At 51.0% G+C, this 17,739-nt stretch overlaps 1 protein-coding gene across 18 annotated transcripts in view; it reads right to left on the minus strand.

Annotated features, from left to right (window-relative positions):
• Positions 1–17,739, minus strand: part of MTSS1 (MTSS I-BAR domain containing 1) — a 157,057-nt gene that overhangs the window by 20,180 nt on the left and 119,138 nt on the right. For 7 of the 18 annotated variants that reach the window (XM_045078108.1, XM_045078111.1, XM_004743539.3 and 4 more), the window contains exons 4-6: positions 13,761–13,845; positions 11,686–11,777; positions 10,243–10,317 (exon numbers count right to left, since the gene is read on the minus strand). In XM_045078108.1, coding sequence (XP_044934043.1) covers positions 10,243–10,317; positions 11,686–11,777; positions 13,761–13,845 — 252 coding nt within the window. Of the gene's footprint in view, positions 1–5,376; positions 5,446–6,201; positions 6,214–10,242; positions 10,318–11,685; positions 11,778–13,760; positions 13,846–17,739 lie in introns of all 18 variants that reach the window. The other 11 variants (XM_013051745.2, XM_013051748.2, XM_013051750.2 and 8 more) reach the window with 2 other exon arrangements.

Below are 17,739 nucleotides of genomic sequence, written 5' to 3' on the forward strand. Positions count from 1 at the left end.
TGGGGGGACGCATTGGGTGTTACAAGCAAACAATGAATCTTGGAACACTACATCAAAAACTAACGATGTATTTTATGGTGACTAACATAACACAATTTCAAAAAAATAATAATTCAAGAAATTTTTAAAAAAGGAAAGACAGGAATTTCATCATCAGGATTCACTAGTCCCTGACTAATCGGTTGTTTAATCAAAGCAACAACAGCTCAAGGGACAATCAGGAAATGTCCCCTGCCCACCAGCTGTGGCTCAGCACCTGTGGTGCCTCAGAGCCCTCGTGTCTTTGACAGGATTCCTCTTCCGCAAAGCCACACCCTCCCATCGGTCACCTGCTTGCCTGAACTTTGCCTCCCCTTCAAGTCCTTTTTCTCACATTTCCCCTAAAAAGCTCCTGAACCCCTCCTACCTCTCTCCATCCCTGTGGCCAGTCCCCCGAGCCCTGGCCCGGGTCATCCCTGCCTGGATAGCAACAGCCACCTGTTCGTGGGCATCCAGCGGGGGGTACTACCTAATCCAAATGCACATGGGCACAGAAGAATTTTCTAGAAGCCAAGGAGCCTACAAGGGCTTCCCGATCCTGAAAGTCACGTCTTTAACGTGGTAAAAAGGCTGTGACAGGTCAGCAGCTCACCTGTGCCTAGTCCTGCTCCTGAGAACAGACGCAAGCCCCCTCCCATCCACGGAAGGGCTCGTACACAGCACGTGCTTCCCTCTTTCGTCCGCACGGGGAGAACATCTAGCATCTGGCCCCCGATAGGACGCCCAGCAGGGACAACTCAATATTAACTGAATCAGACAGCGACGAAACCCCCCTCCAGCTTCCAGCCGTGTGGATGTCACGCATTCTGCTCCCTGAACATTCACACCTCTCCTTCCGCCTGCCCCTTTCTCTATGAACACCCTCGATTCAACGTCCACGAGTCCACTTGAGTGCTGCCCCCTCCTGGAAACTTCCAGCCCCCCCCCGCCCCCCCGCCGAAAATCCAGCCCCTGCCTGCTCCGTAAGCACAAGCATTTTCTTCACAATGAACCGCACTGAGGTGGCCACGTCATTGCTGTCGTAAGACGTTAGTATGTTGTCTTGGAACAGAACACAAATACACCTACATGTGGACTTTGCCCCGATTCCCAGCCCAGAACTTCCCCAAAGCCTTTGAGTTTCCAGAATGCCAGCAGTGTCTCTGTCGTGCTAACGAGGCATCAGGAGGGAAAGGGGACTAGATAGGTAGCCACAGGATGGAAGATGCTGGCCAGGAGAAGCAGCCACAAGCCCAAGCCTTTCAGCCTGCGCCCCTGACCTCCGGGAAGGGGAGAGGGAGTAGGCTTTCAACCACCAATGGCCAATGCCTAACCAATAGCGCCACCGTAATAAGGCCGGGGTAAAACCAGGGACAGCCACTTTCCAGAGGAACTCCTGCTGGGGACGCCGATGAATGTTGGGGGGGGGGGTATGCTCAGGGAGGCACGGCCGCTCTGCGCATACCCCGACCTCCCCACCCTGTGCCTCTCTTCACCGGGGTGTTCGTCTGTACCCTTGAGAACAAACCAGCAATCCCAAGCACAGGGCTTTCCTGAGTTCTTAGAGTCTTTTTAAGGATTTAGCAAACCTGAGGGGAGTCCATAGGAAACGCCGACTTTGAGGTTGACCAGGCCAAAGTGTGGGTAGCCTGGGGACCACCACTTGGGGCTAGTGACTGAGGTGGGGGCGGTTTGGTGGGACTGAGGTCTTAGCCTCTGTGCGAACCTGGATAGGCAGTGTCAGAACCACGTTCAGTGGTTGGCGTCAGACGAGGTTCAAACATAAACGCCTTTGCCACCCTGGGGACAGCTTGGGGGCAGAGGCCACTTTTGCTTCCTTAGCAGCCCACGGGGGCCGGCAGGGGAGGCACTCACAGCTCTCTCCCTCGATGGCTGGCCGCATGGGGCTCATGAGCAGACTTCCCGGAGGATGTTTATGAATGAGAGAAATTGCACCCGATGGGCTACAGTTAGCCCCATGAGAACCAAGGACGGCTTGCACTCCAGCAAGCCAGACCTGCCGCCCACCCCCAACCACCAGGGGGTGCAAAGCACCCTGGGTAAGAAATCCGTATCGCAAACAAGCTGTTCTTTCAACTCCTGGCCTTTCTTCTAGGCTCCCATTGCATTCCCTCCACGCCAAGGGAGGAAATAGCTCCGCCTTGGCTCCTGAGTGGCCACAGGGAAGCCAGGTGCTCCAGCCCATGGCCACAGCTGCACTGGGCAAGGGACAGTCCAGCATTTCAGCTCCTGGGGCCAGCCAGCTGCAACCAGGGTCCCAGGCGAGGCCCCTGGAGAGCTGTGTGGGGGTGAGGTTCTCCCAGAGATCAGCTCTGCAAAGGAAGGGGGTTCACAGTTCTGGGCCTCCAGGGGGTGGAGGGTGGTCTGCTTGGCCTGTTTTTACCTACACTTCTCAGCTGTGAAATACAGCCACTGAATCTCCCCCACCCACCGGCTGGCTCTGAGGACCACCTGCTTCCTTCTCCAAGCAACAGCCCTTTGCAGGAATTTCTCCGCATTAAATTCCAATGTCTCCACTGATTTCAGGCAGGGACAGGCCTTCCTGAGTGCCACACAAGGCAGATAAAGTTATATTCACCAACCCTGCTTCCATCAAGGTGGAAGGCGTCAGACTGTCCCCAGGCTATGCTTTTCGCCAGCAGCCCCCTAGCCCTGGGCTTCGCCTCCGAGGTCTGGCTGGGTCACCCACCAGCTGCTCTCTCCGGTGTTTCCAAGGGCCAGAACATCCATCAGGCCACGGCTCCCTAGTGCTGACTCATGATTACAAAGTCCTTCCCTGTCCCGGTTGCACAAGTTTTCCCATTAAGTAAGACTTGTACCCTGTCGGTTGTCTCCTGCATAATTAAATGAGTGTGCTCCCGGAATGCAGTCCCCAAGCCTGGAACAAAGGCGCGACTCAACAGCCTTCCCCCATTTGGTTACAGTCGGATCCAAATCCCCAGACGCGTCCCCAGGCTGCACGTGGCCAAACCTCTCCGAAGGCTGAAGCCATCACCAGTCCCCCAGCTTCGGAAGGAACCGTTCCAGCTTCCGTTCCCGCAGAAAGTAGCATCCGGTCGGGCCCAAAGTACACTTTCACTGTCTGCACTGGTGCGGGCGCCGGTGGGGGGAAGCAGCGGGACCACGGCCCAGCCTCTCACCACGTACAGCAGTATTTAGGAAGGACAGTGGCTGGGTTGTTGCTGTGTGGACGGCAGAGACATGTCAGCAAGGTGGTGACCGCAGAGAGCAGTCCGCGACTTCCAGGGCCGGGTCTTGGAACCCGGACAGCCAGAAGCAACCCGGGGGCCCCTTCTCGGCTCCATCTTCACCCCAGCAGCCCGGTCCTGAGGAGGGGGCGATTCCTGACGACTGTCAGAGGCACACCCAGGACACGGGTGGTGGACAGGTGTGCGGGGGTCCCTTGCCGAGCCCCGCCAGCTTCTGAGAGGCCGGCTGCCTCTCGTGCTCGGCAGCAGGAACAGAGCAGAGAGGTCTTCCGTCCTGGGCTGGGCAAGAACACCAGGCGACCCGCCAACAGCTCAGACTGCAGATGTTTAGGGGGGGACTCCGTCTGGGGACGAGGGCTCCTGGCACTATCCCTCTTCCAGAACCAAAGGTGGGGGTGTCTGGAAGAGACCCAGACCCATCCAGTTTTTACCACAGAGGCAGAGAGACCGGCCCACCCTGGCTGCAGGTCTCAGGGGCATTCTGAGAGCGGTTTCTGCCAGATTTGCAAGTGCAGAAGGAACCCGTGTGGGGACGTGCGCACACCCCGGACGGGGCCGTGGGACGCACAGACCACGCTCCCGGTGGAAGACACCCGGCACTGCACGGGCTCTCAGGACGGGGAGATGATGGCGGGGATGTTTAGTCTAGTCTGGGGTCTGCACGGAAACGAGGCCCAGCCATGGAGCCATCCGGAGGCAGGCTGGGCTAGCCAGGGGGCTGAAGCAGAACAAGGGTGGGGGGAAATCCCGGTGGATCTCACGCGGGTCCAGTCCACCTGTGGCGAGACTGGAAGCCCCCGGAAAGGCTGACTCAGGGTAGCAGGCACATGTGTCCTCAGGGTGCCCCCTCAGGACACGGTCACCTTTGACCAGGGTTCCGGTGCTCCTGTCTAAATGGTGACAGCCACGTGTCGGAGCACACTGTCCCCTCTACCTTGAACACCCCCAACCCTATTTTCCCCCAGCGGACCCCTTTCCTGTTCCTCACTTTCGCCTCCCCACCTCCCAAGCTGAGCTGAGATCCTTCGTCGCCCACCGCCAGAGCTTTTGCTCTTCGTCCTGACAGCACAGAGCGCGCCAGATTCAACTAACTGGTTGACGTCCACCAGAATCGCAGTTCCTCGGGGTGGGGGCATATCCCCAGCAGAACACATTTTGAGTTGTAAATCCCTTCCCTCACGGAGGCTCCCAGCCGAGCTCATGCAGGAACCCAGGGTTCAAGGTAGATACTTGTAACTACACCAAAGGAGAGTTTCGTTTATATATTTTTTTTCTCTCATTGAACAAGGACATTTTAACTGGTGCAAAACTGTATTAAAATATAGATGTCCAGGTTCCAAGATGATTTAAAACTCATAAAAAGAAAAAAAAATTAAGAGGGCTTATGTCTTTACACCTAAGTTCACTGCTATGATTATGTGTCACTGTGGCTGAGCCTTACAGACCCAGCAAGAGAAAGAAACGGAAGGAACTGTGGAGACTTCTCCTGAGATGAGCAGAGCCTATGTTACAGAGCCGAAGGGCTGTATGGTTTCTTTCCTCATCCCCAACCCTAGTGCCCATCATTCAACGTGAGTAAAATACCCAGTTTACTCCACAGATGGACTCATGCCAGGCTTTTAGCGAAGGTTCCAATAAAACTCTGTATTATCGAGTGGACACCTATTGTGCAGTTCTTTTTATATGAAACATCTGGAAGAGGCAAACCCATAGGGAAAGAAAGCAGACGAGTGGGAGTCGAGGGCTGGGAGCAGAGAGAACAGGGAGTGGCTGATCAAAAGGCAGGGGGCATCTTTTCAGGGTGGTGCAAATGTTCTGGAATCCGACAGTGGCGATGGCCACACAACATTGTAAATGTCCTATAAGCCACAGAAATGTACACTTTAAAATGGCGAATTTTAGGTTATATAAATTTTATCATAGTAATATGCCAAAAAAGTGGCTGTCTTACCTTCCTCCCAAAGTTCACTAAATATTGTGCAAAGTGTTTCACAATCACAACATTGAGGGCTGGAGAAGATCATCACTTATAAAGCTGGGGAACAACTAGGCCAATGTCACCATAAGGGGAAGCAGACGCAGGGCCGGGCCCTGAGTGAAACGACAGTGGACCATCTCGGTGCCCCACCTGTTATAGGAGATCTGGGCCTTTTGGGTTTGTTGGAGAGGACAGATTCCAATTCAAACCTCTGTGGAGCTGTTGGGTAAAAATGTTCTCAGAGGACACTCAGGAACACTCAAGGCAAGAAAAATCACACGGACACCTCAGACAGACCTTTCCAAGACAGAGGGATCGCCACAAGACTCCAAAAGCAAATCACCCGGAGAATGAAGTTCAACATTCAGTCAAGAAGAATCACTGGTATTACTGAATTTGGAGATCTGATACCTTTGAAATGAAACATTTCACAAACTCCGCTGAAATAAGAAATACTCTGATTTTTTTTAAAGACCACGAATTACTCACTTTGAAAAGAACTAGATGGTCCTGGGGAGACAGAGTTAAAGAAATTTTGCTAGTTTAATACAACCAAATCTGATTTGGGGATTATTTTTAGGGTTTATTGAGTGCAGTTCTACACATTTTGTGATATAAACACACACATACATATATACTCAGATATATATGTATGTATAAATAGATTTATTTCCTGTGCAAATCACTCTGTATTTCTTCTTTCCATGAGTCTAATACTGAGTTATGATGATGCAAAGGCCCTCGGCATGTTGGGCTAACCCATGAAAAAGCCAAACACCGAAGAAAGAAAATGATTAAAACATACACATACACACACGATTTTTTTAAAGTTAGGGAAAATTAAGTAGGTACAACTGATTGTTCCGAGCTGGCAGGAAAACTTGGGCAATTAGTGTAGGTCTGGACAACCACGGAAAGCCCACAGCAAGGACCACATCGTGACCAGCCACCAGAGAGTCAGGACGGGAGACTTACCGAGAGCGTCCACTGGCGGGGGGGGCACGCGGTGAGAAAGTGCAGGATACACAATTGACACAAAAAGGAAAATAATAAAGTCAAACTGGGATTCGAGCAGCAGTCTTACCTTCCTTTCATAGGTTAAACAGTCCTTGGCTTGCCACCGGATTTTCTACCAGGGCAATGAAACCCACCTCCACCGAGAGCTGCACAGCCACAGTCCCTTCCCTGATTGCTAAAACTTTTCTTTCTCCTCTAAACAGAAACCTTCCTTGTTAGCGAGCATCACCCCCTAGAGATCACGGCACAGTTTCTAAGAAGAGAGATGCAGCCTATAGTCCCCTCTGAAGCCAATTAAGATGCTTCACCAAGAAAATCTTTCAAGTATAATTTACTATAACTTAAAAAGTAATTAGGGAAACCCAGGAAACAAAATTTAAACCAGGGTGAAAAATCAAAAAATAATAATAAAGTTAAAATTCTAGTAGAAGGGCAAATAACTTGTTCATCTGCACCTCTGTGAGTCTCTTTATTGGGTTTATAGTCTTTACCATAAATATACTTTACTATCTGGTCAAAAATGATAGATTGAACGAGTGAAGTGTCGGGCTCCAGGGTTAATACAGTAAAAGACCCCAGTTTCAGCAGCCTCAGAGAAAGTCCTGAGAAGCTTCCAGTACTTACAGATGGAAACAGAAATGCTTGACCATGATTAATTTTTATTTTACTTGACATGATTAATTTAAATTAATAGTGATCTGGGAGTTGGAGGAGAAGTGAGGCTGCTGACTGTACAGTAAGACAGCAAAACAAGCCAAGAACAGTACATGTTTCCCACAATCCACCCACGCTCATTCCCCGTGAAGTCTCGGCCAGCCCAGCGACCCGAGCTGACATCAAGCTGCAGGGCTTGCCTAGAACTCATCGGATGCCTTCTAGAACTCAGACTGTTGGGTCTGCTCCACGCCACACCCTACCTTCCCGTGGCCTCAGTCTTCTCCCCATCGCCCGTCAATCAGGCCGGCTCTGCCCTGGGTCCCTAGTCCTGGGCATCAGACTGGAACGTCTCCGAGGGTGGCTACTGGCTCTGCAGCCCCCAGCATCTGCCTCGTGTTTACTCCTGGCAGGTGTTGGGTAAGCCTGCCTCCCACTAAAATAGCTACACCCGCTCACAGCTGGAGCAGATGCCAAGTCGTTCTGAAATGGTTTTGAGATAAAGCCTAATCAAATCCCCCAAAAAAGTCTGAATTTTTTTTTGATGGTAATATTCAAATACCTTTAGATTATAAATTACCACTCTCTTGTAATAAAGAGGGGGGTAAGCGCCCAATAAAACATGTGACAAAAGGTGATTATCTGCAGAGTGAAAATTAAATGAGCCACACACAAAAAGGACATCCTGCCTACGTCAAGGGCAGCGCTATCACCATGCTTAAGTGCACAAAGGCATTTGAAATTTTGAAAAGGAGAGTCAGAAGAGCTCTTAGATCAAAGATCACAGTTTTTTAAAAAGGCACAGTAGAAAGCTGCTTGGTGATCTCCTGAAAACACATTAAAGGTGAAGTGATTATGTGGTTATCAGACTCTGTTCCATCAGGACAAAAAAAAGTACTGAAGCAAGTATCTGAAAAATATTGAAAGGACCTGAAGTATTGTAACACATCGTGTAGATCTCAGAAGAAACTACCAACGCCTGATAAGCTGAGAATCCAGGAAGCCACCACCTGTGGAAGGTAAGGCAGATGTCCCGAGAGCAGTTCTAGTGGAAAGGGAAACTTCAGGTAACCAGACCCCAAATCACTGGACACCTCAAGTAACAGATTTCTGCTGGCCCGAAACTTGTCACATTCCTGCTCCATGCTCAGGCTACCCCTCTTCTAGGAGAGCACTCCATTATAACCAGAATGAGGACTCTGGTACCTTCTAGAAGGTTCCATTCACCCCAGAAATACACAAATGTGAGCACTCAGTCAAAAAAAAAATGTGTTTATATATCTTAGAAAAAAGTATTTTTGTATTTGAAAGAAAGAAAACTGTTTCCTGGTGATACTCTGGAATAAAGAGAAAATCATCTGGAACATTACAAGCAACTGATCTAACTTGGTGCGTGTATATAACTATACCACCATGGCTACCTTGTCCAGGAGGACGTGGTGCCTGAGACCACGAGCTATGTGCTAGGGCTCAGAGAATGCTTCCAGAAACCCCTGGTCACAGCTTCCATTCTCCGCCTTCAGACGCAAGTGCCCCACAAAGCTTCACAACCAAATGCCAATTCTACTGCCAATCCTGGGACCAGAAGTTTCTCTACATGTTACACAGTCCAGCACCCTAGATGTCCCGAAGCTTTCCGTCAGATGCCTCGATGGGGAACTCATTATTCTAAGCAGTCTGACCCAGTGCTTGGTCAAGTCTAATTGCCAGAAACTTCCTTTTGTGCTGAACTGCAATGAACCCATCAAGCTTGCCCTGTAGGCCCAAATTGTGCTAACTGGACAATGCCAGGGACCTTGAGTGACAGACGTGCGCTGTTTCTGCCTCCGCCTCCATGCAGAATTCAGATAAAAGGATTATCACTGCAGCCAAGAACTTAAGGCCTCTGGAAAGAGAACTCTGGAAAAGCTAAGGGAAAACCGCTACTTTTTCTTCCCTCATCCTTTTTACCAAACTTCCAAACCTTTCCCAACCTGTGTCTTCCCTGGGCCTTCCTTCTAAATCCCTTTCATCTCAAAGCTGCCAAGCTGTCAACGACATGAAAGTCAGTCCCGAATTTTCACCAGCCAGCTCTTCCATGGGATGCCAGATTCGATGCAAGTGGTGGCTGTTTTATTTATAAGCATTTACCTCTAGACTCACTGAAATGTTCCAGGCCTCAAACCCTGTTACTTGTCCAATGCTAGCTCCCAAGTGCACCAGGAAGATAGAGCACATGTTCAAAAGGCACCAAGACCAAGAAAACACATCCAAAACAAACAAGTGAGGCCAATGCTGACAGAAAACCGGGTTATGGGTGAAAATTCTCCTGCCCTTATCATGAATGGCTTTGCGGTTTTCACCAGAACTGGGAAGACATTTTTGAGAAATGTCAAAGCTTAAAAAAATTTGTCTAGTCCTTGCCTCACTTCCACCAAACCACTCCAGCTCTCTGAATGTATTTTCCTCTCGTTCCAAATGCGAACTGACCATTTAGGAAAGGAGGAAATTTGATTTGGGGGACGTTTCCCTAAAAATTGTCCCAAGCATACACCAAACACAGAAGAGCCTCATGGGAAAAACAAAAACACTTTATCAGTTGTGACACTACAAATTCAAAAAGCAGGCATCAAGAATAGTCTGAAAAGACTGTCACCTTCTCAAGTTTAAGACCCTAGATTTTTAGGTCTTAGGAAAAGGTCACAAATGCCTACAAAGTGTATGTAGCTAGATTTTTCTCTGCACGTTCCCAGTCCACGCTGGAAGAGCAGAGCTGGGTCACAGGTCTGACAGGGGGCCTGTGTGTGGGTGACAGCAGGCAGGAAGGTGGGCAGAGGGCCACGCTGCCCCAGTCTGGTTTCCCTAGGGAGGCCCCCACACTCACGAACACCATGAAACTCTCTCTGCACCACACAGGCTCCCACTGCAGCCATTTCTACATCCTCACACGAGGCTTAATAAAGGGTTTCAGAGATTATAGGCTGTGAAAGATGGAGGAGAAAAGGACATAATTTCTGTAATAATTACTCTAGTAGGATATTTGCATGAAGGCTTTTATGCATGATCCCAAGGCTTCCAAGAAATTTATAGGTTTCATTACAACACACAATAGGCATGGAAACTGTCAAATTTTGGAGACAAAGGTGGGGGGAGGGAACAAGTCAAGTACAACTTTGTAAGGGCCTCAAATTAATAGATATTCTGCACTTGAGAACTTTAATTCAGATGGATTCTACGCGCTCCTGCTCCCCAGGGCCATCACATGCAACGAGGTCTGAATCGAACGCTTTCTGCTTCAAAGTCAAAACCAAGCACGTGCTTGTTTCCCCAAAGTAACGCTATTAATGGCAGAATGTGTAGAGTTACCTTTTTTTGCTTTCTTCTGCAGTTTCAGCGTATCTGAGGATTTCTTTTTTATCTCTTGGCGAGCTTTTTTATATTCTAAGAAAAAGCAGAATATGGAGTCATTTTACCACTTTGCTCAATGGAAAACATTCTAAGGAGGAACCATTACTTTCATCAGAGAAAGCGGAAACGAAGATCCGCAATATAGAGCTTTATCTAGAACCACCGTAGGATAACAATCTCAGGCTGCCATTTTACGGCACAGGCGTTATTAACACGAAAAACCGCAGAATGCGCCTCGGTCTTTTCCTGATAGCATTCGCTCATATCAGCTGTGAAGGAAGACGTCATTCGGGGGGATATTTTACTAAAAGTGAAAAATCCACAATTTCTCGGCTCACAAAACAGGAAATTGGAAAATGGGATTTGCTTTCCCGAAGGCCCAACTTCGCAGTGTTTTGCTCAAAAAAGAACCCATGTGGCAAGACGCTGGCCAGATGTTGCGATTCAGCAGGAGCCCCCAAGACCCCAGCATGAGAGATCGGATGGCGTGGGGGCATCCGGGTGCCTTAGCCTTACTCTCGCACTGGCGCCAAGGCAGGCACTAGACCCCGAGGAGGGGCGACCCACATACAGACACGTCCCCCCAAACGATGACTTCCTCCTCCTCCGCCAGTCTACCCCTGCTCCTGGACGTCCACCTCCGTGGGTGCCGCCCTCACCCAGATGCGGACACCTGAAATGACGACCGCCCTGACCTTCCTTTGCTGCGCTCCTATTCAAGTAACTGCCCCCTCGGCCAGTTCCCTCGCAGCCTCCCTGGACGCCTCGCTCCCCCGAGCCTCGCTCCCCAGTGCCGCCACTCCCGAGCCCTCGCCACAAGGGCTCTGGGGACCTGCTGGCACCAGCCCTTCCTTCTGGCTTCCTCCCGCCTCCAGTCTCCCCTATGCCTTCCCTCCCCAGCACGCAGTGCAGGTCGCAGGACGTAGGACGTCTCCTGCCCTTCCCCACTGCCAGCACCCCAGCCTCTGGGCCCAGGAAGACCAACTGGGGAGGCATCTGTCAGGACCCCTCTGCCCCCAGGGCCTGGCACACGCAGTGCAGAGTCGCCTGCGTTGAAGCACATTCAGAGAGGGTGGCGGTCCCGGGCAGGACACCCAGGTTAGCTCCTCTCTTGAGAGGCTGGCTGTCGAAATGTGCCCCAATGCCTTACGTGCGAGACTTTGGCATCGAAGCCTGCCATCACTGTCCAGGTCTCATTCACTGATTGCAACTTACACCTCTGAGAGCCTGGGCCATCAGCCGCTGAGGGAAGTTTCAGGGGCTCTTATCCTCCAGCGCTGAAAGGGAGAAGGGGGACCAGAGGGGGCCCTGACAGGGGACACCAGCAGGGGCCCAAGGCGGCGGCCGGCCACACCACGGGGAGCACGCGTTGCTGGGCAGCAGACAGTCTGCGCCCCGTACCTTTCGCGTGGTCTTTATCCAGCTGGTTGGCCACTTTCTTCCATTCTTCCATCTGCTCTTGAAGTGGGTTTATCAGACAATCAATCAAAGCACTTTTTCCCAAAAAAAGAAAGAAAAGGAGAAATTAAACAGATACATTCGTGGTGAAGACTCATACTCGGTTGTCAAAACTATGTAAATTGTGACAACCGGGTGCCAGACAAGGCAGTATCTAAGCCCAAGTTCACGTCCAAATCCCGCCATTTCGTAACAACCTTATTCTCAGAACGTTCTCCAGGGACTGGCAGGAGGCCGTCACCACGCCTGGATGGGGCGAGCCCTCTTCCCACTTCCCTGCCTCATACTCTCACTCTCGTGCTCACAAGTGTGGTTGCAGGCCAGGGGGTCACCCCTCAAGCTGCACCCCAGACCTCCCGCCTGACAGAAACCTGGAGGGCGGGACCCCAGTATTAATACATATTATATTTTTTAAAGAAACACACGTGACTCTGATGTGCTTTTAGGATGAGAAGTCCTGAGTGTAGACCAAGTGTGGCCAGCCTCGGGGAGGAAAAGCTGAAGGGCCAGCTTCTGGATCAGAGCGGCAAAGGCATCCCCAGGTACGTCCCGTCATTCTGTGCATTGTCCCCAGGTCACTCCCCACCCAGAGGAACCGTGTGAGGGATGACCCCTCCCCCAGGAAGGAAACGGATACATTCCTACATCACCGAGATGTCGCAGGAAGTGCCCACAAATCGCTCGAATTGCTCTGGTGAGAATTACTCCAAAGGTGTTCTCCGACTACTTTTTGATCGTGGGCCTCCTAAAAATCTTCAGGTTCTTGGTACAACTCCTTCCTTTCCTCATCAGGGTCTCCCCCACCCCATGCACCCGCCAGCCATCAACACGGCGCACTGGCTTCTTTCTTCCAGGTCTCTGTTCAAATCGTCCTTCCACACAGGCTCACCCCCCAACTACCAGGCGTGGAACAGCGGCTGCCTCTCTCCTACCCACAGATTTCACCTCGTGGCACTTCCCACCGCCTGACATGGTGAGAGGGGTCGTGGTGTCTGGAGTGTAAGCCCCGTGAGGACAGGGCACGGTCCTACTCACTGCCACCGCCCACACGCCTTAAGACAGAGCGTGGCACACAGCAGGTGCTCCATAAACACCGCCCGCTGAACCGCTGTGTCCTCATCCCTCAGACGGGCTGGGGAACCTCCAGACTGGCCTGCAAATAAACCCGCTGGCGAGCGGGACCGGAGGTGCCGCAGGGCCCGGAAGCGAGCGGGAGGGAAGGCGGCAGAGTCCTCACCTGCTACCCGGGCACCTTGTGCTGGAAATGTGTGGGCGCTCCATGAATGTTCACAAGCACCCCATGTTATAGAAGCTGAGATTCCAACCAAGAGGCCAACGCCTATGTGGCCCGCCCGGGATTCAAACCCAGGCCTATCTGTCTCCAAGTCCAGCCACTTCCCGCCACGTTCTGCCACCTCCCTCGGTGGCCCGGCCAGGAGGGGCAGAGGCCTCTCACGTTGGCAACGCTTCGCACAACTCATGATCCATCAAGCAGAATGGTTTGATCTGCTTGGAAGAAGGCCTCCCTCATCAAAACACTGGGGACTCCAAGTCCCCGTGGGCAACCAGAACTGCCAGTTCTGCCCATTCTGGATGCTGGTAAGACAGACAAGAGGCGGGCACATGGAGGGTGGAGAGGAGGCCCACAGGAAATGGAGGAGCAGCACGTGCCTGCTCCCCAGCCCCGAGGTTCCCCTTCCAGAAGTTTCTGCAGAGAACAGACGCCCTGCTCTCACGCCAGCGGAGGGCCAGGAGAGACCCACAAGAGTACAAAGTGGGGTGTGGGTTCCAGCGGGCAGGCCCCAGGTCATCTGGTCACCCACTACCTCCCCAGCACCCAGACCAGAGCCTGGCACGTGGCAGACGGCCCACGAATACTTGCTCAGTGAGTGAGCTGCAGGACGGGCTGTGGGCATTTCAACGCTGCGGGGAAACACACGCTGCTTTGGGCGAGGCACTGCCCCTTCCCTGGCAACCAGCAAGAGCCGGTGAAATCCGGACCGAGATGCGCTCCTCACCTGGAGAACTGCCTGAGCTTGGTTTCTATGCTCCTGTGTCTCATGCACATCCTGGTCAGGGCGGAGCCAATCTCCCTGGTGCCACCTGCAAAAGAAACACAGGCAGAGCTGAGCACGAGAGGCAAGCGGGAATCACTGGAATCCTGGGAAGAGAACAAAATCATCTGAAAAGAAGCCGGATTTCACCACGAGGCAAAACCCAAGCCACTGCCTCTCGCCAGGCATGTGTATACGTGTGCATGTGTGCACACACACACACACACACACGTGTAAATACATACAGTGACACATTTGTCTATAATCAGCAGAATAAAAGGCACCTTGAGTCTATACAATGCCCTGTAGTACTTTCCGCTCTGATTTTCTCTAAATGCCGACTGTGACCCAGAAATCGACTTTACGACCCACTAACAGATCGGGACCTGCAATGTGAAAAATAATTTCTCAAGGAAGATGATCAAGAGTATCTGATATTGAAGGAAAGGCTGTTGTTTCGTTCGGTTTTGTTTTGCTTTCCACTTCTGGCAAAATAATCCCCTTAGCATCATTTAGGACCGCTAATAAGGCCACTCTAGCTGTTTTAAGATGTATAGTCTAGACTCCAAGCCATTCCGAGACAAGTGAGGCCAAAGCAAAATGAAATAGAGGAGTATTTTCTAAAGGTTTGGGTACGGCTGGTGAAAGAAGTCCTCAGACACAACAAATGTCAAAGTAAGCTTTAATTCAGTTTGATTTTCCCAAAATCCTTGTCACGCTACTCCCTCCACGCAGACCCTCTTTAAGATTATTTGTGAAGTTCCCCTCCTTCCCCCTCCTAGAAACAATGCCTGAATCAGCATTTGGGCGTGGGAGCACACTACAACCACAGATGGTAATCCAGCATCAAGCCCCAGAAAGCTCATTATAAATGTTATGAAAATACTAGGACTCATGAAATCGGGGCTTGCGGGGGGGGAGGGGGGAGGGGCCTCAAACAAAGCACTATTTTTCACAAACAAGGCCTTCAAGGGAAAGCTGCTGGCACTGACGGTAGGTTCAACCAAACCAAGTTAACAGGAAAAAATGTCGCCCCTTATTCATGCTAGTGACATTATTATGGTTCGCATTTCCCCCTCCGCCTGCTGTTCTAGAAACACCAATGTGCTATTTTTCAGTTCCTCCTATTTTCCATTTTATTCTGCACAACTAACAGGTTTCCAAAACCCAAAAAAGAAAAATTAGTGTTGAAAGTAATATGTATTAAATATTAATATTTCTATATCCTGTTTTAGTCTGAAAAGAGAAGCCTTCTAGAACAACTCTCCTGGTTCCTCTAAAACACAGTTTCTTGGCCTGAATATGACTGACATGTAATGTCAGTCACATGTGATGCTGGATGATTCCTTGTTGGGGGAGGGAGTGGGGGGTCCTGTGCATTGTAGGACAATTAGCAGTATCCCTGGCCTTGACCTTCCACAAATCAGCAGCTGGCCCCCCATCTGTAACATCTAGACATGTCTCCACACAGTATGAAGTGTTCCCTGGGGAGCAAAAATCCCAGTCTATGAAGTACCATTGCAAGAAAACTGAGCAAGAGCTAATGGTCCCCTGAAGCAGGGCAGAATTCAGCCAGGAGTCTTGGTAAATGGTGGTCCTTTAGCCCCTGGCACCTGCAGCCACTAGAGGGAGTTAGAGACCTCCGGGCAGCCCCATCTGCGGCGGCTCACCATGCTCCACCAGGGCATACCAGTAGAGGGCGCCGTCTGCACGCGCGCTGTAGGCCTCCTGGGCTCCCTTGAGGTTTTCCCAAGCTTCTGCTGCTGCTTTACCAGCAAAAGCCAGGAACACTTTATCCCCAGGGAAATATCTCCTATTTTTCCTGGGCCTTCATTTGATTAAAAGTTAATAACTTGGCCCTGCAAGGAAGTTGGCACCCTCATGCACTGCAGGAAGCAGTGTAAACCAGTCCTTTTCTGGAGGAGAACCCGGCAGCGTCCACCCAGGAAAGCCTTTAAACACGAGTCCCCTCTTCAACGTGGCAATTCTAGGTCTGGAAAATTAACCAGAGAAAACAACCAAGGACCACAACAAATCCTTCCCCAGGAGGGCGGTCCTCAAAATGCTGCTGACAACAGTATAAACTGGAAGCGGACTCCCATTCTAGGGGCCCTGGTAGATAAAGCAGAGACCACAGACCAGCGCCGGAGTGCCAGGCGGTCATCTACGCCGCAGGCTGGCGGCGGTGAAGGTCATGGCAAAGGGAGACATCTGGATAGAGCTCAGGCTGCACCAGGCCCAGGGAGAAGTGCCGTGCACCCACGAACTCCCTCAATCCTCAAAACACTCCTGGTTCTACTGGGACAATTACCCCCATTTCCTAGATAGGAAAGGTGCCTTATGGAATTTGTCCACAGTCTTTTGGGACATGTGACATATGAATTTTGTCCAAATTTGTCCAAAGTCATGCTGCTAGGAAGTGGGGTTCTGACCCGGGCTGAGCTCCAGGGCCTGTGCATTTCCAGCATATGGCGCTGACTACAGACAGAGGAAGGCAGGGCAGGGGCAGAGCCAGGAGCCTCAATGAATACTGCTAAATGTACCTCCCGACACGCGCTGAGGGGCATTAGGACTTTAAAGCCCGGCTCTCAAATTCCGGCAGTGGAGCTTAGAAATGTCGAGCTAATACCAGAGGACTGAGCTCCTGTCCTTGCTAAGCTACCACCGAGATCACAATGGTGGGCAGCTGCTCCGCAGATAACCCCTGCCTTAGTTTCCTCAAGAGAGACTTCCAGGGTTGAAAAAGATCACTCAAGGTCAGTTCCCTCACCCCATTTCTCTGCTCCATTATTTCTGTTACCTTCCCAGACATTTTCCATAGATGGCCAATGGTCACGTGTCACCCCCAGGAAAGCCAGAGGCTTCCCAGGAAGAGCTACCCCACGGGACAGTAACGAGCACTTCCTAAACGGGCCGTCTGTGCTCACCGCCCGGCCCCCGCAGCACAGGAAAGCCTGAGAGGGGAGGAAATAAAAACCACAAAGACAACTTCCAAACAGCAGCATCTCTGTCCAACTGACACAGGGCAGGAGACAGGCGGGTGACCCCTTCCACGGACCCCGGGATCTGTCTGCTGGAATTACTGCTGATCGCAGCAACATGGGGCACCCTAAAAATAGCTCTATCTGTGGATATGCTTAACATCTTACGCTCTTCCTGACCCTTGCTCAAACTTAGCAAAAAAAAAAAAAAAAAAAAAAAAAATCAGCAAGTTTGAAAAAGCTTCAGAGGAAACCAGCTTTAGCTACAAAGACAGAGCAGACATCTGGAAGGAATCCGATTTGACAGTGAGAATATTTATGGAATCAAACGGCTGAGACACTCAGCAGCTTGTGAGTGAGGACAAGATCGTACTTGTTTCTGGATTCCCCGCACCCAGCACTGGTGCTGAAGGAAGGAGCCGCCATCTACCATTCTGAGAGCGGATCGCCGGACCGGCAAGCCCATACCAGGCGGCAGGCCCAGGGGCTGGGTCTGTCCTTTGTTCAATCCGTAAATCTTTGTGTGTCTTCCATGTACACACTATAGAATATTCAAAATAAATACAAGGGTCTTCTCTTAGAAAAGGTCTAGACTGTGCAAGTTCACCTAAAGAAACAATGGTGTATTTCCTTCCTATTGTTTTTATAATCAATCACCACAAACTTAACAGGCCTAAAGCCAGGCACATTTATTATCTTATAGTTTTGGATGTCCGAAGTCCAAAATCTGTTTCATGGGGCTAAAATCAAGGTGTCAGGAGGGCTGTGTTCCTTCTGGAGGTTCTAGGGGCGAACCTGTTCCCTGCCTTTTGCAGCCTCCAGGGGCTGCGCTCGCTTCGGCAGCACATATGCAGCCTCTAGGGGCCGCCTGCATCCATCCCTTGGCTTGTGGCCTCTTCCAGCACCTTCAAAGCCAGCAGCTCAGCATCTTTGCTCTTCTCGGACTTCTGCACAGTCCTCTC

The sequence above is a fragment of the Mustela putorius genome, unplaced genomic scaffold, assembly GCF_011764305.1.
Source record: "Mustela putorius furo isolate JIRA1106 unplaced genomic scaffold, ASM1176430v1.1 tig00000228_pilon_pilon_pilon, whole genome shotgun sequence".
In the NCBI taxonomy this organism is placed as follows: Eukaryota; Metazoa; Chordata; class Mammalia; order Carnivora; family Mustelidae; genus Mustela; species Mustela putorius.